Raw genomic sequence first — 24,491 nt, forward strand, 5'->3', positions numbered from 1 at the left:
GGATGGTATTATGACAAATGAACATATATATTACACTGTCTCCCCCCCCCCCAAAAAAAAAATGTTGAATCCTAAGAGGATGGCCTCATGATGACTGAACAAATACTAAAAAAAAAAAAAAGAAGAAAGATGGAAATAATGCCTGGGATGATATTATTATGACCACAAAACAGATACTACAGTAAAAACAAAGGAGGATGCAACACCTGGGATGATGGTATCATGACAAATGAACGTATCTCCAAACGATATTTCATGTGAATGTTAAGCTGAGACATTTAAAGAAAGAATTCTCAGGTCGGGAGTTATTTGTCATGTCCGTAGATTAAGGTGCATATCTTTTTGGTTTCGGTGCATTCCAAATAAGTCGAAGCAGGTCATCAAAAATCAGTTGTTTTTTATTTATAATTTTCTATTTTTGTTGAAACATTCAATGCCAGTTAATGTAGGTGAAGCCCAGACAAATTCGAACGCTCGATCGGCCATTGCTGACCAGTTTCACTCTTGATGATTGTCTTCAGTGTTATATTCGGATGATCAACTCTTCTTTTTGCATTTGGAGACCAGAGTAGTTGTCTTCCTGCAGATTCATCATGACACTTATCAGATATTGCAAGTGCTAACCCCCCCCCCATCCTACAACCGCTGACTCATGAGGCAAGAATCTCTACAGTGACTTGTTTATGGGATGTCTTCCTTCTCCAGGATATGTTATAAACTGCTTGTAACATTCTCGTAGACATACCATCCAGTCGCCTTCTATGTGCCATATTTAGTTTCACCGATTCCGAGCAATTCAGAAGGATAGTCTCTATACAAACTCGTTTTGGTTTCCTTTTCTAATTGGAAACTTTTACCTTTTCTAATTGGAAACTTTTACCTTTTCTAATTGGAAACTTTTACCTTTTCTAATTGGAAACTTTTACCTTTTCTAATTGGAAACTTTTATCTTTTCTGCAACAAATGAAAAACATGCTATAATAAGATCATCAAAAATTCAATTTTTTGAGCTTATAATTTTTTCTTTTTGATCGCAGTTCATCTTTTTCTTATCAGTTAATCCCTTGCTACAATCGGTTCCACAATAATTGATTTTAGTCTCCACTTGGCATTATTACAATCTTGATCTGGGTGAAGGCCGTTTTTATAAAAGTTATTGTGCAGGACATTTGCCAGCCCATCATCAACCTCCCTTTCAGTCAATATTTAATATTGTGACTTGTGATATAAAAGCTTCACAACAATATTGTTGTCTGCCCTCAACACATGTCCAAACCATCTAAGCTGCCATTGCTTCATCTTAACCACAATTTATGTGATGCTGAAGTCCTTCCAGATATCTGATCAGTGCGATACTGTAGCATTTTAGAATGTCAAAAAAAGAAAAGAGAAAAGAGAAAAGAAATTCATATATATATAAATATATAAATAGAATTAGAAAGATAAATATAAAAAAGTTGGAACCTATCAAGATAATCAAAAGCTCAATATATTAGACTGATTAAAGAAATAGGAAAACTAGTTAAAAATAAATTTCATTATTCTGCAATCGCTCATTAGATTACATTTTTGGACCTTGTGGAGGACAATTTCATTGGACTTATTGACTTATTGGATTTTACGATAATCCCTTCACACCTGGGACGATTTGTTCTTCATTGTAAATATTATTGAATACAGTTTCATTAATTGATTTTTCAAATTTTAACAAAGTTTTTATACACTGCAGTTCACATTTAGATTGTTCACGCTTGGATTCCAGATTCTTCTTAATGGATTATTGTTTCAAGAATTAATTGACTGTCTAATTGGTCGATTGATTTTAAATTGTTATTCTGTGAAAATCTCTTTTTAATTTTTGTAAAAAAAGTTGCTAAAATTAAAAAAAAAATTTTTTTTTGAATTTCTGCTAACGAGTGATGCATTTTTTTTTTTTTAATGTTTATTTCTCTGATGAACAGAACATTTCTTTGAAAATTCATGGATTAAGGATTTTTTATCATAATTCCTTACTTGAATTTAATGTCTCCATAAATATTGTGAAATATATATATATATATATATATATATATATGCATATTTATAGTTGACGATGGTATATCATTCACTTTCAAGAAATTACAACAAGTCATTTGTCTCTGTTGTTAAAAACAAATAAAAAAATTCCCTTTTTTGCTTGCAGTTAGTGATAATAGTTCAAAAATAAATGTTAACAATTATTTTTATGTCTGCATACATGAGTGTTTCATACTTACACAATCATCAGTGTAGGAAGTGATAATTACTTTCAGTCGAGAGATTCAAACCCAGTCACAAAGTCACCCGTGACTTCGTGACTACACCTCAAGGCCACCGGAAATTAAGCGAAAATTAAATGCGAAATAAGCGAACATATACAGTAAACAGCCAGAGAGTATTCAATGAAAAAAAAGTCAGAATATTGCATTTTACATTAAGGTTGACTACTTTTTTTTAAATTCCCTAAAGAGGGCTCAATTTTCTTTTCTTAAAAAGACTTTATGATTATATTTTTATAAATAAATGCTGACAATTATTTGAATATCTACAGATACTTATGCAATCATCAGTATAGGAAGTGATAATTCCTACCAGCTATATATATTTTTATATATACTTATGTTTTTTTTATTTTTCTGTTTCTCTCTAGAAATAATTGATGACCTTGGCGATCACATGGACCGAACAAACGAACGACTCATCAAAGAAAGGAGGCACATTAACATCGTGGACAGAAAAACTGGCACCTGCAGTAAGTAAATGACACTTTCTTCATCTCTTTATATAAACGGTAATCTCTTAAACTAATGAACTGATCATTATGAATTTTGGAATATATATTCTAGACAACAAGATAAGTAACATACATATTTTATTTATTTTGTTAATTTTATCACTTAGATAAAATGAGGTATGTGTATATGTTTATATTTTATCGTTGAGTTTAACTAAACTAATGGACTAGACATTATGAATTTTGGAATATATATTCAAGACAACATGTTGAATAGCATAGCCATGTTATTTTTGGGAATGGGATGTTTCGGCATAATCGATGCCAAATCGGCCATGCCAGTCACATTTTTATAAAGATTTTATAACTTTTTACAAAAATTAAAATCAATATTGAAAATATATCACTTTAACTGTTTTTAAGAAAAATTAAAAATCAATATAAAAATATATCACTTTAACTGTTTTTAAGAAAAATTAAAAATCAATATAAAAATATATCACTTTAACTGTTTTTAAGAAAAATTAAAAATCAATATAAAAATATATCACTTTAACTGTTTTTAAGAAAAATTAAAAATCAATATAAAAATATATCACTTTAACTGTTTTTAAGAAAAATTAAAAATCAATATGAAAATATATCACTTTAACTGTTTTTTAAGAAAAATTAAAAATCAATCTGAAAATATATCACTTTAACTGTTTTTAAGAAAAATTAAAAATCAATATAAAAATATATCACTTTAACTGTTTTTAAGAAAAATTAAAAATCAATCTGAAAATATATCACTTTAACTGTTTTTAAGAAAAATTAAAAATCAATATAAAAATATATCACTTTAACTGTTTTTAAGAAAAATTAAAAATCAATATGAAAATATATCACTTTAACTGTTTTTAAGATAAAATTAAAAATCAATATGAAAATATATCACTTTAACTGTTTTTAAGAAAAATTAAAAATCAATCTGAAAATATATCACTTTAACTGTTTTTAAGAAAAATTAAAAATCAATATGAAAATATATCACTTTAACTGTTTTTAAGAAAAATTAAAAATCAATATAAAAATATATCACTTTAACTGTTTTTAAGAAAATTAAAAATCAATATAAAAATATATCACTTTAACTGTTTTTAAAAAAAAATTAAAAATCAATATGAAAATATATCACTTTAACTGTTTTTAAAAAAAATTAAAAATCAATATAAAAATATATCACTTTAACTGTTTTTAAAAAAAATTAAAAATCAATATAAAAATATATCATTTTAACTGTTTTTAAGAAAAAGTAAAAATCAATATAAAAATATATCACTTTAACTGTTTTTAAGAAAAATTAAAAATCAATATGAAAATATATCACTTTAACTGTTTTTAAGAAAAATTAAAAATCAATCTGAAAATATATCACTTTAACTGTTTTTTAAGAAAAATTAAAAATCAATCTGAAAATATATCACTTTAACTGTTTTTAAGAAAAATTAAAAATCAATATAAAAATATATCACTTTAACTGTTTCTAAGAAAAATTAAAAATCAATATAAAAATATATCACTTTAACTGTTTTTAAAAAAAATTAAAAATCAATATAAAAATATATCACTTTAACTGTTTTTTAGAAAAATTAAAAATCAATATGAAAATATATCACTTTAACTGTTTTTAAAAAAAATTAAAAATCAATATGAAAATATATCACTTTAACTGTTTTTTAAAAAAAATTAAAAATCAATCTGAAAATATATCACTTTAACTGTTTTTAAGAAAAATTAAAAATCAATATAAAAATATATCACTTTAACGGTTTTTAAAAAAAGTAAAAATCAATATGAAAATATATCACTTTAACTGTTTTTAAGAAAAATTAAAAATCAATATAAAAATATATCACTTTAACTGTTTTTAAGAAAAATTAAAAATCAATATGAAAATATATCACTTTAACTGTTTTTTAAGAAAAATTAAAAATCAATCTGAAAATATATTACTTTAACTGTTTTTAAAAAAAATTAAAAATCAATATGAAAATATATCACTTTAACTGTTTTTAAGAAAAATTAAAAATCAATATAAAAATATATCACTTTAACTGTTTTTAAGAAAAATTAAAAATCAATATAAAAATATATCACTTTAACTGTTTTTAAAAAAAATTAAAAATCAATCTGAAAATATATCACTTTAACTGTTTTTAAAAAAAATTAAAAATCAATATGAAAATATATCACTTTAACTGTTTTTAAAAAAAATTAAAAATCAATATGAAAATATATCACTTTAACTGTTTTTAAGAAAAATTAAAAATCAATATGAAAATATATCACTTTAACTGTTTTTTAAGAAAAATTAAAAATCAATCTGAAAATATATCCCTTTAACTGTTTTTAAGAAAAATCATGTTTTTGGCAAAACTCTTTTTGGTTTATTATTTTCTGATGAATTTTTTAAATTAATAAAAACAATATGAAAATATAATCTTATTGTTGTTATATCATAAATATGGAGATAAAACAAATACCAAAAATTTAAATATCTGAAAAATTTTGAGGCATAGCAACGTTTACCAAGATGAAAGGATTTGGAAATAAATATTAAGAAGTGTTGATATCCCATGAAAGAATATAATCTTATTGTTGACGACCGAGTGTTGTCTTATTTTTGTGTTGTGCTTTAAATAAGCACAGTTATTAATTTTTTTTTTTTTAAATCAAATTGTTTTCTTTTAATAATCTTTATTTCAATTTTATTCAAAGAAAAAATAAAAAACTTTGACTATAATGATGAAGCGCTAATTTGACCACACTGAACCGGTGATGCCAAAATGTACCAAACCCATTATTTTTTGTAAACTTGAGCATTGTTGGTCTGAAATAATAGTGTAAACTGAATTGAGCATTGACTAAGCTTTGGTTTCCAATATAAATGCAATAGCATAGGTTCGGCTTTTTTTGTAATGGATTTATTAAATCACAAGCAGGGGTGGAGCACCCTGCATTGCCTGGTCGTACAAAAAAAAAGGACTTGAGTGCCATCAGCCAGAAGTGAAACCGAAAGCAAAATTTTGTAAGCAAAAAAAAAAAAAATGAACAAAACAAAAACAAAATGTTGCTTGCTGGGCGTGAACTCGCATTACTTACATTTGCAAGCAAACGCGTTATCGATTGGACACGATGACACAGATATTATGATGCTGCAAATTTAGCTTTTTAAAACGAAACAACAAAACGACTGTTTGCGCATGCACAGTTTGCAAACCGCATCAAAAGCCAGATTTACACCTGACCCCCCCCCATTTCAAACAACACAACATTTTTACATGAAATAATTGACAAATTTTTCCAATTTTTTGATATTATGTGTCAGAGAGATGGCTCTTTCTAACGGTAGCACGTTTGCACTGCTTCGATGTGGATGGCAAAAGTTTTTAATGGACATACAAACACACACACACGTTTGCCCTTTATACAAAGAAAAAACCATGTACAATAGGTATTGCATATCAGCATTGGTTAACTTGTCTTCCCACTATAACAGCAAAAAAACTTTCTTTCCTTCTCCAAATGGATTTTCCATGAGCAGAGTTTCTTTCCAAGAACTTCTTGTCTTTGAAACATATAACCACAAGACTGTTTTCCTCAGACTATAATGTAATTGTCTTCCCATCTCATGTCAACAAATAATTGTTATAAACCGTTCATTCTGTTCACCATTTTCAATCCTCTCATAATATTCATCATCAGTCATTGCTTGCTTTTGAGTGTCTGAGTGGACGAGGGACTGAGGTATGTCGTCCAAGCCAGCAAAAACAGTTGTGCTATTGTCCTCTAGATATCTCTTTCCTGTTCCGGTCCGTGAGATTTGGTTTCAAGACACATTTGTATCTTAAAATGTCATAACTATCTGGGATTAATAATATCTAGCAATCTTGCGTTTGATGACAACTTGTCTTATATATCCAACAGAGACAATAGGGAGCTTTACGTGTTATCCTGAATGGCATTTGTTAACTAGGCTTTACAACGCAATGATATGTTCCCACTTGGAATACATTTCCCTTTAGCAAGGTGTTCTCTGATTCTCTTGAGTATCTACAGCATCGTGCCATCGGACACAGTATATTCCTATTACTATTCTAAATTATATTTGGAGTAGTAATTACAAAATCCAAGTTTAGAAAGTTTATATTTAAGGAAAAATATGAATTAACAAATGCAAAAGTATTGGATACACTTTAAAAAAATTATTTTTCTGAAATAAATTTAAATGACTTTTGCTTAGCGTGTTGCAATAATGCAAACGAGTTATCACTGACCAATCTATATAAAAGCCAAGTACGGCCAAGGATGGAATACTGTTGCCATATCTGGGCAGGAGCTGCCAAAAACAGCCTATCATGCCTTGACAGAGTACAAAATAGACTTCGTGGTTTAGTGGGGGATGCTCTTTTCTCTACCCTGCAACCCCTCTCCCACAGAAGAGACGTTGCGAGCCTATCCTTGTTTTATCGTTATTTTCATGGCAGGTGCTCGTCTGAACTCCAATCCCTGGTCCCCCCTCGCCAAACTTTCACGAAAAACACCCGTCTAGCTGAATCCACTGTGAAAAATTTCCCCCACTCTATATCTGTGCCTAAATCAAAACGCGGATTTCATGAGCAAAGCTTCTTTCTTAGAACTGCACGCCTGTGGAACTCTGTTCCGTCTGCCTGCTTCCCTCCGGACTACAACTTGGATGTCTTCAAGTCTAATGTTAACAAATTCCTAATGAACCGCCCCCCCTAATTAAACACTTCATAAAATCTCCTCACTAACGTGATGTACTTGCAATAACCCTTATCCCTGAGTGGCTTCCGGGCCTTGATAAGTGGTGATCACTGTGTAAAAAAAAAAAATCAAAAAAAAAAAAAATCAGAGAGCTTTATATTAAAATAATTTTATAAAATTCTTCCAGTTCGGGCTCACTCCTTCAAAGTCAACCAGTTCATTTATAAAAATGGCTAAAACTAAAGAGTTGTCAATAGATGTTTGTCAAAAAATCATTGATAAGCACAAAGAAGGAAAAGGGTATCGAATAATATCAAGGGAACTTAATCTACCACTTAGTAAAGTTGGAAACCTTATTAGAAAGTTTAAAAACCCTGGTGAAGCTGTTGCAAATCTTCCAAGATGTGGTCGGCCAAGAAAATTAAACGAAAAAAAATCAAGGTAGGTAAGTAGAAAGGTACAAAAAAAAACTTTTCTTACTCGTGATGAAATTCAATCCGACCTTAGAGAAGCTGGAATTAATGTGAGCAAGGATACAATCAGTAGAGTTCTAAATCGTGCAGGTTTTGTATCGAGGTCCTCAAGAAAAGTTCCATTATTTAAGCTTAAACATGTCAGATCACGTTTGAATTACGTTAAAACATGGGGGACAACCCCAAGAATTTTGGAACAGGGTAATCTGGTCAGACGAAACAAAAATCGAAATCTTTGGAAGAAACACAGCAACACATGTATGGTGTAAAAATGGCAACCGCCTATAACAGAAAGAATACCATTCATACGGTAAAGTTTGTCGATTATAGTATGGAGGTGTTTTCATCCAAAGGTACTGGTGAACTCGAAATCATCAATGTATGGGCGTATGTACAGGGAGCTTTTTGAGAAAGATCTCCAGAAATCTGCTGATTTGTTGGGACATAATAGCAATTTCGTGTTTCAGCAGGACAATGATCCCAAGCATACTGCCAAACTAACCAAAGAATGGCTTAGAAATAACGGAGTTGATGTTCTTATTTGGCCCAGTCAGTCTCCAGACTTCAATCCAATTGAAAATTTGTGGAAAATATTGAAGATCAATGTTCACAAGAGGAATCCACAAAATATTCAACAACTAGAACAGTTCTGCAAAGAAGAATGGCGCAAAATACCTGCATATCTGTGCAAAAAAACGTGTGCAACTATAGAAAGCGATTAGAAGCTGTTGAACGCAATAAAGGCTATGCAACCAAATATTAAATCAATGTATCCAATACTTTTGTGTTAGTTGATTTATATTTTTCCTTTAATATAAACTTTCTAAACTTTAATTTTGTAATTACTACCTCGAGTATTACTTAGAATAGTAATAGGAATATACTGATCGAATTTTAGGTAAAATCTTGAACCGTAATTAAAATTATGAAGAAAAATGTAATGCATTCAGTACTTTGCATGGCACTGTATGTACTACATATTCTCTACTAAAATAATGTTCCCTCTGATCTGCTGTCTACTCATTGGAATATAACAATTGCTTCTGTTGCCTTTTTTTTTTTTAATTTTAAAAAAATTCCATTTTCACCCCAAACAAGGCACAGTGCCACTTTGATGTAGGGGACTACTATCGGGGACATAAGTTGCAGGGACACTATGTAGGGAGTTAAGCAGCAAGCTGTCTGCCCACATTACACTTGAACTTCTGCATGTCGGTGCAGTTGGGAAAGAAGAATTCTGTGAGGGAGTTCCAAAGTGTAGCAGTTCTGGGGAAGAAACTATTAGAGTAGAAGGCTTTCTTACATCTACAGATCTCTACTGTGTAGGGGTGGGACTTTGCTGCTTATCAGGTTTGTAGAGGTTATTTACTTCGAGGGGGTACAAGTGCTTATAGTTCGTTGGAGCATTCGGCATTAAAATACTTGAAGAACAGGCAAATGGATGCAACATTTCGTCGATGGGACAGAGATTTCATGGTTCTTGCCACACTGTAATGGTTAAATCCCATCCTGTGCTGCGGCTGAACAGACCAAACCTGTTACAATATACATTCACATTAGACCCTCTGCATAATCACAACAGTACCGATGATCTCCTTCAACATTGTGTTCTGCAGTCTTGAACGTGCTGCCTCATAAATGACATGTGTCACTGTCAAATCTTTGGAGTTTTATATTGGCTATCATGATATTCCTAAGTTTTATGCATTTCCTAATTAGCTTAGTAGCCTCTATTTATTACTAACGGTTTTATGACCATCGCTTGATAAAAGAAAAAAAATTCAACTGACAATCCGTCCATCCCATTAACTCTTATCCTTGAGTTGCTTTTGGCTTTGATAAATGGTGGCTCATTGGTAAAAATGCTTGATATGCCATGAAACAAATAAATAAAAAAACAAGCCCCCCCTCCCCCCAAAAAAAGCACCAGAAACTGTGCCCTATATCCACTGAAACGATAGACTGGAATAAAAAAAACTGTTTGCCTTTGTAGATCAAATAAAGAGTCCCGTTTTAATTCGTGTTAAAATGCTTGACGACATGATAAAGAAAAGAACAAGGACAATAGTAATCAATTAATGTAACAAATATTTCTTTTTGAAAAAAATCGTGTTGTGTCATGTTATGTTTGCAGGTGTGTGCATAGTGGTATATATATACAAGTTCAATACTTGTGTAGTATACCACGTTTTTAAACAAATGCATTTCAGGTAAAAAAAAAAAAAAAAAAAAAACAATAATATATTCTTACATATCACGTCGAAATTAGTATAAATTATAATAAAATGATCCAGTAAAAGATGTGCTAGATGTATTTTTCAGAAAAAGATTGTAAAGACTAGCAGTTGGACATTTTCTGTTTTATTCAATGGTGGATTTGAAAGAAAACAAGGGAGATAAGTCAGTTTGTCATACAGAATTGGTTGCACAACTTTTCCACATTAAAAACATACGGTAAAAACTTGATAATTTGATAAATTCTATTTTTACTTTAAATTATTTTTCTATTTGATTATTTTTCATAACTTTTGCAATCTTTACTTATATATAAAAGGCACTTTGTTTGTGTGTGAGTTCGTTCCCTATGGACTCCAAAGCAGCTGGGCTGATATTTAAAAAATTTCATATAAAAATCGATAATCCAAAAAAATCCCTTTAAAGTAGGAACCGTCCGATTTTGACTAAAGTTAACACCCTTATACAGTTTAACATCAGAGTGCATTTAAATAGTTTTATCACCGCACAAGTAAAAAGGTCTGGCATATAAAATCAACAGTAGGTTCTTTGATAAGACAGAAGCACATTCAAAATGAATGTTCCTGTTTAGTGCATAACTGAACCATGATACTTGATTTTTGCATTTTAAACTTTAATTCAAGTCATTATATAAAAATGATTTCATAAAATAAACAGTAGGTTCTCTACAGTGCAATGTAGACTACAATGAATGAATTGTGGAAGAAGTCACATGTGAAGTTTCCTCCCGATTTGATTTAAATGACGAATGGGTGATTGCCCTGATTTTGATGACAATAAAAGTATTGGAAGTGTGGAAAATCTGTTGATCCTCATTCAAGCCGAAGCAACATTAGGTCTCTCGACTAGTCTACTTAGATACAGAAAAGGCACTTAATCTTTGTGTGTGCGCACGCGCGTGTGAGTTCCCTACGAACTCCAAAATGACCGAGCAGATATTTTTTAAAATTTCACATAAATGTACTTTATGTATCTGGGAATGTTCTTAGATAGGTTTTGTATCAGAATGTTACTTTAATCGGATTTTTTCGCTTTGAAAAAAAAAAAAAAAAAAAATCAATAAAAGAAGGAACAATCCAATATTGACCAAAATTAACACTTTTATACAGCCTAAAATCTCAATTGTATTTGAGAAATTTTATCAATGCACAAGCAGACAGATCCAGTATATAAAATCAACAGTAGGTTGCTTTTTTGTTAAGACAGAGGCATTTTCGAAATGAATGTTCCTGTTTAATTGAACTATGATACTTGACTTTTGCATTTGAAACTTTAATTAAAGCCATTATATAAAAATAATTGTATAAAATCAACAGTAGGTTCTCTACAGTGCAATGTAAACTACAATGTATTGCGGACTAATAAAATGAAAATTTAAATTACATTACAAGAAAACGAGTAAAAAAAAAACTTTAAACAAAAACAGTTTTGTTTTGATTTTTTTAAAACTGTGCTCTTCCATTTTCTGCGTTTTTTTGTCTTTCCTCCATTTCGAATTTAGTAATAGTTCTGAGCTCAAACTCCACTTGGTTCACTACTCTGTTAGACAAACGAACCAAGATTTTTCTCTGAAAATCGAAGACACTCCTTTTTTTAAAAATTTTATATTTTTTCGTTTTTTTTTTTTTTTTAAACTTTTATTCCTATTTTTGCTTTCATATTTTAAAGGAAAAAAAAAAAATTTTTTTAAGAAAATAACTCTTGTGTTTGAATGATTCTCCAATTTTGAACAACAACATTTTTATCAACAAAATAACAAAGACAACATTTATATCTGACCCTAGAATCAAACTGTATTTGTAAATTTAATTTTTAAACGATTGAGAATATTTTAAGTAGGGTAGCCCATCAAAGAGTAAATGTGGTATTGCGGTTTCTACTTACTCAAAAGTGATGAACAAATAATGAAAACATGAGGGAACAATATTTTTTTTTTCATTTCATTTTACTTCAGTCAAATTTCTAAGAAATCAAGAGGCTAACACTTAATCTCTATTTGAGCTGCATAAATATTTGAATATTTCATTGAAGTTTTCCTTTACTTCCCAAACACTGAGTTAGTAAAGAAGTTGAACACATAATTTTCCTCTCTCCAATTGACCATTTAAATATGTTATAATATATCTTTCTTGTGGTCTCTTTGTCTTCAAGATAAGAATTCATCTAGTCTGGTGAAGAATCCAGCTTTGTGCTCTTACTATGGACAACATGGGTGCACGATTCTTCATATGAGGCAATGAAGATTAGCCATACTGATGAGATTGTATTTAGGCAGTGAATATTATGTAATTTTGAATATTTGGTTCAAGTTCACTTGTATGGAGAAGTATCTTCCTGCCAGGTTGTCCTCATAGACCCCTGTACAAAAAGACCTTAGACACTCGACGATAGTGTCCAGTGGGCATTCAAGTTCTTTCTTAGAGAAATGCGTCAAAATATATCTAGTTAAAAGCAACTTCTAGCAACTTAAGATATAATCGTGGAATCGGCCATACAGTTTCACTTCATTTATTCAATACATGTGTGTGTGTACAATCATATATATAAAAGCCAAGTACGTCCAAGGATGGAGTACTGCTGCCATATCTGGACAGGAGCTGCTAAAAACAGCCTATCTTGCCTTAACAGAGTACAAAATAGACTTTGTAGCCTAGTGGGGGATTCCCTTTTCTCTTCCCTGCAGCCTCTTTCCCACAGAAGTGATGTTGCAAGCCTGTCATTGTTTTATCATTATTTCTATGGGAAGTGCTTGTCTGAGCAACAATCTCTGGTCCCCTCTCACCAATCTTTCACAAAAAATACCCGTCTAGTTGAAACCACTATCAGTAATTTTCCCCACTCTTTATCTGTACCTAAATGAAAACGTAGATTCCATGAACAAAGCTTCTTTCTTAGAAGTGCACGCCTGTGGAACTCTTTCGTTTGCCTGTTTCCCACCTGACTACAATTTGGATGGTTTCAAGTCCAACATAAACAAATTCCTGATAAACCGTTTCCTTAAGTAAGACACTTTATCAGATCTCCATTACTAATGATTACAACGATATTGTCCCATTGGTTACTGGACACGCAATAACCCTTATCCCCGAGTGGCCTCTGGGCCTTGATAAGTGGTGACTTCCATGTAAAATATATATATATATATATAACTTTCTACATGTAATATTTTCTTATGTTCTACTTGCGTCAGGTGTTATATTTTTTTTGTTTTTCCTTTTTTATTGCATTTTCATCCCAATCAAGTCATGGTGTCACTTTGATGTAGGGGGCTACTATTTGGGACATGATTGCAAGGATATTATGTAGGGAGTTGAGCAGCAAGATGTTTGTTTACACTACACTTGAACTTCTGCATGTCAGTACAGTTGGGGAAGCAGGAACCTGGAAGTGAATTCAAAAGCCCAGAAGTTCTTGGAAAGAAACTGTTCTTAAGAGACGAATCCAAGTTGTCCTCGATGGACATATGCCAAAACAATACGAGATACATGTGGGTGCACCTTCGGGGTCGATCCTTGGACCTTTATTATTCCTGATATTCATAAATGACTTCCCTGATGAAATTTTCTCTGAGATGAGTATATTTACTGATGACACTATGCTCTATAACAGGCATGAGGGGAAAACAACTGACCACATATCTAAGGCAATAGCAAAGGTGTTGGATTGTGTAGTGGACTTTCGGTCAGCGTTCAAGTTGTGGATAACTTGACAAAGACTAAAGTTACTTCTCATGAAAGAGGAGAACTATTTATGGCACAATGGGAGATTCCATTGTGCACACATGGGCCAGTCTATTCCTTGGATTGTGATTGGCTGAATCACCTGATTGGATATGCTTGTACATAAATACAAGTCCTCAGTCCAGCTCAATCTGGTGTCTGTCTTGTGCATAAGCTGGACCCTTGGTAAGTGTTGCTGCTATTATTGTTATTGTTGTTGTGTGTTATTGACTAACACAGTTCTTTTGATTATTCTACATAAGGCAATAGCAGAAACCCTACAGAAAGACCTACAGTCTGTAGTGGAATGGAGTCAAAAATGGTTTGTAATGTTCAATGCTGCCAAGACTAAGCTCGTTTCCTTAATTACAAGAAACCTTCTCAACCATTAATAACTATGGCTAATGATATGATATCCGTGATGCTGTATATTTCGGGAAGTGAGTTTGTCTTTCAAACATGCGTGGTGGATATTATTGTAGACTGAGCTATTCCATTATACCTTAAGTTGTTTCAGTGTGAGTCTATCCGTGACATCTCTGCATTGTTCTATTAACTTAACATTTCTTTTCTATATCTTGTTAAATTATTTTATAAGTTATTTATGTGTGAATAAATAATTTGTACCTGGTGCCGCTAGACCAGGTTATCTAAAGATATCTGCTTACTAACCTAAAATGCACCAGACATTGATGCTGTGGTTTTGTTTCTTTTCCTTTGATAAACTCAATCATGTTCTGCTAAACCAAAAACAATAATTTTTCTCTGCATAACCAAACCAAAGCAAACACCATAAATAAATCTTTGAAGATATAAAGAACTTGAAGTATAAAAACTTTTACCAAAATTCCTGGATTCGCAATTAAATAACTAAAAAAAGGGTTGATATGCTGCAAAGCAACTAAACCAAACATTATGAATAAAATAAATCAAATTAAATAATTCAAAGTGTAGTATCTGTTCGGAGGAGGAGGAAGATTCAAATAATTAATTCATTTTTTGTATGTCGAGTGCAATGAGTTCGCCTGAACACACTCTATTAAAGTACTTGTAAAAAAGAACAGGGATGCAACATTGTGGTGATGGGACAGAGGTTGGAGTTTGGTTGATAGTGCGGAACCTATTAGATTGGAGACTTTTTTTTAACCTTGTTGAAGAAGAACAGATACTAGTGGTAGATGCACCAGTGCAGATGTGGCAATAATACTCCATGCATGGACGAATTGTGACTTTGTAGAGATACAGGATACTCTCAGGTGTTATTATTATTAGTAGTAGTAATTTTTTTTATTTTTGAATGGTTTCTAGCCTTAATAAGTAGCGACCGATTAGTAAAAAAAAAATAAATTAATAAAATACATAAAATAACAATAGAAAAGAAATACTAACTTTAGCTTAATTATTTTTTTTTTATTCTTTTATTTCTATTTTTTTTTTTTTTCGTTTAAGATTTATCTTTGTCTTCATAATTTCTGGCATTCAAAGAATTGTTGTGAAGGATCGTTGTCACTGACTGACATTGGGGAAACGTCTTGATCTGATTCTGATTGGATTTCAATCTGTGAGCAGAACGCAACCCACCCCCACCCACTGAACAATCCACCAATCTGTTACTGACATGATTCCAATCACATTTTTGCTTTTTGTTTTGACTTTTTTCTGTTTTTCTTTTTCGCTGCGCTATTTGTTTTTCACTTGGGAATTGACGCGGTTATCTTTTATACTTGTATTTCTTATTTTGAATTCGACTTTATTATAAAAAAATATACAGAAAATACAAACAAATATTTCTAATCTATGAATAAAGATGTTATATTCCAAAAATCATATAAATTGATAGAATAGTTTTTTTTTTTAATAAAAAAAATAAAATTTTATGACTAATAAGACTGTAGAGCCGTCAGTCGCCATGTTTTTAGAATTCAAGGGCAGACAATTTAATTCGACTACTGAGATTTATGAACCGTGCTATGGCTGCCTAAAATTATTAATTGCTAAAAATTGTAAAATTTGATTTTATTAATTAAAAAAAAATACTTGATCAATTCATATGATTTTTGGAATATGACATTTTCGTTTTGTCATGAGTATGTACGCCATACAAATTTTTCTTTATTTTTTCCTTTTAGTTAAGTGTAATTCTAAATAAGCACCCTTCCTTATAAAACGCACACACATATAGAAATATACTTAAAGCAAGTCAGCTACACAGACCCTTGTATTAAGCAGTGTTGAAATAAATACTGAAACAATATACATGTGTGTCTGTGTGTGTATATATATATATATATATATATATATATATATATATATATATATATATATATATATCTCATTCAAACACTACCGTGTTTGAATATATGTGTAAGTGGCAGTTTTAGTCATTTAGAACTGCTTTAAAGCTTCACCGCTCACTCATTTTTCAACCAAATTTCAAACAATTATTACAGTTTATAGATCACCTTCTCAGCTATATTGTGAAAAAAAATTTTCAATTTTCGTTCAGTAGAACAAAAGTTATGAGGAATTTTCTGGTGTTGAAAATCATAAAAATATGTAAGGAGCTGAGCGACGCTTTTGATGACTGGTTTCCATAGCAACCACGTCGCTTCAGCGACTATTGTTGCTACTAACTCACTGCTCTCGCGAAAAAAGAAATAACAAATGAAACAGAGAGAATGAAAGGGAGATAATTGGGGATATTTTATTGAAAGCAGATGAGTGGCATACATTGTTATTACATATGAGTTTATGGGGGCAAAAAAATAAGACTGAAATTAAGTAAAGAACAAGTGAATTTACTGGAAGCCTGGAAAAATCATGGATTACAAGAGAAAAATGTGAGCATGAAATGTAATATGATTAGGCTTAAACATGGAAAAGTAAGGGACTAGTTGTTAAAACTGGGAAAGAAAAGGACAAGATATTATAGTAAAAAATATAATAAATTTATAACTTAAAATATATTGCAGCATTAAGAATTTAAAAAAAAATTCAATTCATAACATTATATAATCAATTCTTAATGTTGCAATATTTTAAGTTATAAATTTATTATATACTAGCATTTCAGCCCGGCGTTGCCCGGGTGTTTGGATGTGTATGTTGAGCAAAAAAAAAAAAAAAAAGTGGTAGTAGGAAGGCAGGCTCAAACCCGTACCATAAAGGAGGAAAAGAACAGGGTAAAACCTAACGTTTATGCTGTTATGACCACCGCCAAACCGGAAGCGACTTTTTTTTAAATTAAAGCTAGACAATCTAAAGGAGAGGATAACTTTAAAAAATATCAGCGAAAAAAGTGCCCCCCCCCCTGTAGAAAAGTGCCTAGTTGAAGGAGAAGATATTAATGTTTTTAGCCAATTTTTCAATATTTGTTGTATGAAAGGTCGAACTTTAAAACGATACTGATCTTGGTAAAATCCATCGCTTCTAATGAAAGTTTAAGGCAGACATGCAAACAGACATACATATATACATTTATATATTGGTAACTAAACATTTTCAACCCAAACTGATGAAAAAGCTTGCCCTTTCTTTGAATACCCTTTATGTAAAATTTCAAATATTTAGGACCAGAAATTGTTTGAGTAATTTGGAGGAGACCACAGAGGTCAATTTTTTTAAAACTTTGACCCCTATTATGGCCCCTTAAAATTTATTGTTTTGGGCTCAACTCAAGTTATTAAGTAAGATCCATGTTCAAGGAACCTATATCTAAAATTTCAAGTGTGTAGACCTCAAATTGTCGGAGAAGTTTGGTAGAGTTCTCGAATGTCAAATCGTTGAACTTTGACACTTTAATCGCCAAATTTCTGTCCAAAAACCGATCACATCGATTTTCCCAAATCTCAGTACCCTGTATATCAAATTTCGAGTCTGTAGACTAAAAATTGACAGAGTTATTGCATAGGGAAATGTACACAGACACACAGATACGTTCACTTTTATAGATATATAGATTTTACTAGAATATCTTTTCCTTTTCTTTTCCAGTTTTAACAACTAGTTTTTTTTTTTTTTACATAGACGTCACCACTTATCAAGGCCGATAGGCCACTCAAGGGTTAAAGAGTGTAGAGTAGTCAAAAGGACAATATAGTAATCGATAGTAATGGAAGTTCGGTAAATTTGTTAACTTAAGTGGAACGGCTCATCAGAAACTTGTTCACATTGGACTTGAAGACAACCATATTATAGAAAGCTGGAAAGCAGGAAAACTAAAGACAATTCCACAGGCGTGCAGTTCTAAGAAAGAAGCTTTGATCATGGAATCTATGTTTAGGTTTAGGTACAGATAAAGAGTGGGGAAAATTATTGATAATGTTTTCAGCTAGTCTAGTGTTTCTTGTGAAAGTTTGGCGAGGGGGGACCATAGATTGAAGCTCAGTTGAACACTTTCCATGAAAATAACGATAAAGCAGAGACAAACTCGCAACATCTCTTCTGTGAGATAGAGGTTGCAGCGAAGAGAAAAGGACATCTCCCACCAGGCCACGAAGTCTATTCTGAACCCTATCAAGGCAGGACAAGTCTTTTCTAGCAGCTCCTGCCCATATGTGGCAACAGTATTCCATCCTTGGACGTATCTGGCTCTTATATAGATAGAGAATTGCATCAGCAGTGAGATATCTACTGGATCGATAGAAGGATCCGACCATTTTTCCAGCGGCCTTGGCAACAGATTTGATGTACGTATTCTATTTAAGATCAGGAGTAAAGGTGAAGCCTAGAAGCCTGTCAAAACTTGAGGCCTCCCCAAGACGAGAGCCATTCATTTTAATTGATGCCAGATGGGGATCAGAACATTGATGATGATCTTTGCTTTTCCATGTTTAAGCTTAATCATATTACTTTTCATGCATTTTTCTATTGTAATAAACATATATACACACTTAACTTTATATACTAGCTGTATAGACCCAGCGTTGCCCGGTCGAAACATATTACCAGACGGAGGGATTAGTCACATACTATTTAAGATACACTAAATATTTTAACATGTTACGAAAAGTGACAACGTTGGAACTAGGGAAGCAAAAACACAGCCATCTTCGTCTATTAAAATCGAACGCAAAGTAACTCTCGGGACAAATAACTTTCACATGCGTAACTTAAATAAGCTACTTCCGGTTTTAAACATAACTGTTGTCAGCTATTAATAATTGAAAATAAATTAAATAAATCAACTTTAAATAATATTTCTAGAGAGAACAACTAAAACGATTCTATTATAATAAACAATAAATCGAACTAATTATTAAAATAGATTTTCTTTAATGTAATATGCAAATGAGTCTGTTACCAAGGTCGCTGGAAAGATGGTGGGTTCCTTCTACCGCTCCAGAAGATATCTCACTACTGATGCAATTCTCTATCTATATAAAAGCCAAGTACGTCCAAGGATGGAATACTGCTGCCATATCTGGGCAGGAGCTGCTAAAAACAGCCTATCCTGCCTTGACAGAGTACAAAATAGACTTTGTGGGTTAGTGGGGGATGTCCTTTTCTCTTCCCTGCAACCTCTCTTCCACAGAAGAGACGTTGCGACCCTGTCTTTGTTTTACCGTTATTTCCATGGCAAGTGCTCGTCTGAGCTCCAATCTCTGGTCCCCCCTCGCCAATCTTTTACGAAAAACACCCGTCTAGCTGAAGCCACTGTCAAAAATTTTCCCCACTCTCTATCTGTGCCTAAATCAAAACGTAGATTCCATGAACACAGCTTCTTTCTTAGAACAGCACGCCAGTGGAACTCTGTTCCATCTGCCTGTTTCCCACCTGACTACAACTTGGATGTCTTCAAATCCAGCGTAAACAAATTCCTGATGAACCGCCCCCTTAAGTAGACACTATATGAAATCTCAACACTAACGTACAACATACTGTACATGCAATAACCCTTATCCCTGAGTGGCTTCCTGGCCTTGATAAGTGTGTAAAAAAAAAAAAAAAAAAATGAGTTTATTTATTGAATGTAGATTTCTTTTGAATATATATACATATATAGGTAGAAATCATGCTGAAAGAAAAGTCTATACAAGTCCGTTTTCAGTATGAAAATTAATTTGTGAATCAGTGTACATCCTCCTCATTTCTCTTTCCCCTCCTTCCTCTTCATTTTCATCTCCTCAACCTCATTTCTCTTTCTTTTCCTACACCCGTTTTTTCTATGCAACCCCCTCCCTCCACTCGTTTCTCCCCCCCTCCACCGTCAAATTTTTCTTTTTTTCTCATGCTCATCGCACAATTTCTCCCTGCTTCCATTACTTATCTATCCCCCTCCAATCATTTCTCTCTCTTTTTTTCTTTTTTGCTATTTCTCTTCCCTCCCCATTCTCTGTCTATTCTTATTATTCTTTCTTTCTATCCTTTTCTTTCCCTATTTCTTCTCTTCCTTTTCCTCCATTTTGTTCTTTTCTCCCTTTTATTCTTCTGACACCTTTTTCATTTTTCTGTCTTTCACAACTTTTCGTATTCTTATTTCTCTTATAACTCCCCTCCTTTTTTTTTTTACTAGCCCTTACCTTTCCATTTCCTCACTTTCCAATAATCTTCCAATTTCCATATAAAAGTTAATCCGAAAGATATTTTATCATTTTCTGCACACATCTTTTCCAAACCCTTCTAAAGCACTCATCCATTTTGGCCCTAGAATTCCCTCTCCACTCTTTCTTTTCTGAAGTAAATAATTTCTCTGGATATTCCCACTTGAGAATCCTTCGGATTGTCTTGTTCTGATGTCGGCTGGTGTAACAAGCAATAACTTGGCACCCACTTAGCCAAGTTAATAACTCTTGAAGCCGGATCAGTCGGCGTTGTCTGCATCTGATGGCCACCAGATGAATGCGTTTCGACTTTACGATTAATAAAATCTCAGACTGTTAATCCTCTTCGTCCCCCTTGAGCTTTCTGGAAATGGCAGCACGTTATTGTGAAGATGGTTACTCCATTTTTAATCACGACCAGATTCAGAGATATGCCTCTGAAAAAAAAAAAAAATGGCCAGCAAGATTATTTCACTTCCATTCGAACCCACCATAACTTCATTATTTTTACTATTGGCTTCCTTGATTCAAACATTACTGTTTTCATTTCAAATACCAAATCTATATATACTAGCGTGGGGGTGGGGTGGGGGCTTTGCCCGGGTGTAAAATACACTTGAGTATGATTTTAATTCGTCCATATTCTGTATATATTATTTTATAGTCATGATTTCAAAAGTAAAAAAAAAAAAATTATTTAGGTGCCATCAGCAGAACTGTAGCATTCAAAGCTGGTGACGTTATCATTGTACCGATGTGACACGCATATAAACCGATTAAAAATAAACTAAGATGAATATACAAAATGTTTAATGATTTTTTTCAATTTTAACCCATTTTTGACCACTTAAAAACAATTTCAACTGGCTAAAGACCTATAAAAAAATGGCTCATAAAAAATCCAAACATTTGAGGCCCCTAGCGCGGTTCTGTGACTTTTAATTTCTCAAAAACTACTCGGCCGATTTGGCTAAAATTTTGTATGTACCTTTGTTATAAGGTGCAGCGAACTAAGTATTATGGTATCCATTCGAAACACAGAGATTAATAGGGATTAGTAATTTATCCAAAAATGAACACAGATTTAACCATATTCAGCCATCAAAGTCAACGGGTTATAACTTTTGCTTGTTTTTAATGAAGAAAAATATCTATCTATCTATATATATATATATATATATATATATATTGTTTTTAAAATATGATTATTGACTGATACGTGTTTCATCGTCTACAACTCATCAATGGCCCCAATCTAGCGAGATTCGAAATCAGGACCCCATGATAAGAAGCGTAATCCTCTACCACTTGGCCATCTCACGTGACTACTGAATATATCGTGATTTACGTAGATGTTATTTGTTTTGCGATACTTTTTGAACGAATTCAATTATTTATACGAAAGTGCATTTTTACCTAAATGCGAGTTGAGAATAATTTCCCCTTTGACCAATTTGGTACCCCCAAATAGGGAGAGGCATATGTATTGTTTTTAAAATATAATTATCCACTGACACGTGTTTCGTCATCTATGACTCATCAGTGGCTGAATCTGGCAAGATTCGAAATAATATATATATATATATATATATATATCAGTACTAGTGTGTGTCTGTGTGTGTATATATATGTATATATATATATATATAGATGAACAAATGATTAATAAAATATGTTAAAAGACATCTTTAAAAAGAGTTAAAAACATATTTAATTTTAAAAAAGGAAGCACAAGATAAGTGGATAGTCCTTAATCCGCGGAGTTTCAAAGAAATACTCTCCTTCTCATCAGAGGGCAGGAATTAGCAAAATGCAGGATCGGATTTTGCATATAAAAGTATTTAATGAAACTACAAGTAAGTCAAAGATCTTACTTGGTTAAAAAAAGGGCGCGGTAAGGGGAACAGGAGGCAAAAGAAAAATAATAAAAAGATTTCACATGAATGGATAGTCCGGTGAAGGGTAAAAATCCAAAAATGGTAAAATCCAAAACGGTCGAATTTAAAATTTCAATCCACTGGGTAAATTCCAAATGGTCCAAAATCATCCAAAAGGCAGAGTTCCTTGGAAAAAAGTGCAAATGGAATGAATTATCTCTAGTACTTTTCTTTTAATGATTTGGAATTCAATCATTTGTTCATATTATAAGCTCTATTTCCTTTTCGGTTTTATTGAGCTTTTTATACCTGGCTGAGTTTATTTTACTTGTAAATATTAACTCTTTAATATTTATAATATATTTTGAGTTTACCATTTTGATTACCTTAGTAAACTTATTGTAACTTTTATTTTATATATATATATATATATATATATATATATATATATATATATATATATATATATAATATATATATATATATATGAGTATTTAGGAAGGCTAGACGCCGAGTCGTAGAAATTTCCAGGTTGGTATCTGGGCATGCAAGAATTCACTGAGAGAGATGCACCCCCAGTCTTCCTTGAGACATGCATCTAGGAGAAGGAAAACTCTGATGTAAAAACCTGCAGTCTACTGCATACTCTGTCTTGTGGTAGCCATTTGCACCAACAAAGATTAGCAGTAATACCAAAAAGTGTGGTTGGTTCTTTACAAAGCGTTCACCACTATAAACAAATCATCCGTGTGGATTTCCAAACAACTTGGTCATTGTGGCGGAACCTCATTCATTGAAATCAATGGGAGAGTCCATTATATGAAGTTGTTGCATAAGTTCTCGCCGTTTTTTTTTTTTTTTTTTTTTTTTTTTTTTTTTTTTGAAGAAAATCAAAGAATTCTAACAGCAAAAGTAAGCTCCAAGATTTGTGTGAATCCCATCGACTGAAAGTCGCAAAATCTAATTGTCGCAAAATCACACATTCATCTTTTCACCCAATTATCTACATGTCTGATGACCATGTTCCTTCAAAATAACACTGACTTATGATATTTTTGTTTCTAATAAATAAGAAATCTGCATTAATCAAAATATAATATTTATACATATTTTACGACCGGGCAATGCCGGATTGCCTGCTAGTATACATAACAAAGAAGGGAGGGTGATAAGTAGTAGAATGGATTGAACCTAAGACCCATTAACTTGTAGAGAAAGGCACAGATGGCATAAGTAAGAATAATTTTTTAAATGACATGGTTAGCCTAGATTTATCTTTGTTCATGTGTTTTGAGGGAGGTGGTGTTTGATCAACACTGCTGGGGAACCATGATTTAATATACTGTTTTGTTTTTACATCTCCCAGTGTTTCATGGTAAACAACTGATGATCCCGTTGATTTATTGTTTGTTCATGCAAGAAAAACAATTCAGCAATACGGGAGATTAACTGACTTACTGACAAAATAATGTTTCAACAAAGAACATTTTTTTTTTTTTTTTTTTTTTTTAAAGAAACTTTCAAGACATATATTTGTTGCCATTTTCTGTTCTTATAGATTGAATATGCGACCAATTAAATAAAGGTTAACTAATTTGCATATTGGTTTGAAAAACGAACTTTCATTAATTAATTATTCGTTTTTATGGTTTATTATTTGATACTTTGTTTCATTTAACTGTTACACTTAATTCTACTTGTGCATGATTGCATAATATTTAAGATGATGAAGCAGACGAACATATATTTCTCTCTCTCTCTCTCTCTCTCTCTCTCTCTCTCTCTCTCTCTCTCTCTCTCACATATATATATATATATATATATATATATATATATATATATAATGTATAATCGAGCCAGAGATGTCTCATGTTGCGGGGTTCAAATCGTTCGACTGGTATTAATCGTGACACCCTCCACTGAAGATTCCCGAAAGGATGAAACACTAGTGTCTGTAGGTATTTAATTATTATAGTAAAAAATAATTATATATATATATATATATATATATATATATATATAGTAGAACCCCGGGGTTCAGTGGCCCTAGTATACGGTTTTTTACATGTTACGATGTGAAATACAATGTTTTTCCGCCCCCC

General features: G+C 32.0%; 1 protein-coding gene across 1 annotated transcript in view; it reads left to right on the top strand.

Annotated features, from left to right (window-relative positions):
* The window catches only part of LOC145291917 (syntaxin-8-like), a 190,834-nt gene that overhangs the window by 68,870 nt on the left and 97,473 nt on the right, over nt 1-24,491 (top strand). The window contains exon 7 of the mRNA XM_080137763.1: nt 2,669-2,770. Coding sequence (XP_079993889.1) covers nt 2,669-2,770 — 102 coding nt within the window. The remainder of the gene's footprint in view (nt 1-2,668; nt 2,771-24,491) is intronic.

This window comes from Euprymna scolopes, chromosome 13, assembly GCF_053919585.1.
Source record: "Euprymna scolopes isolate OS-2025 chromosome 13, ASM5391958v1, whole genome shotgun sequence".
Lineage (NCBI taxonomy): Eukaryota > Metazoa > Mollusca > Cephalopoda > Sepiida > Sepiolidae > Euprymna > Euprymna scolopes.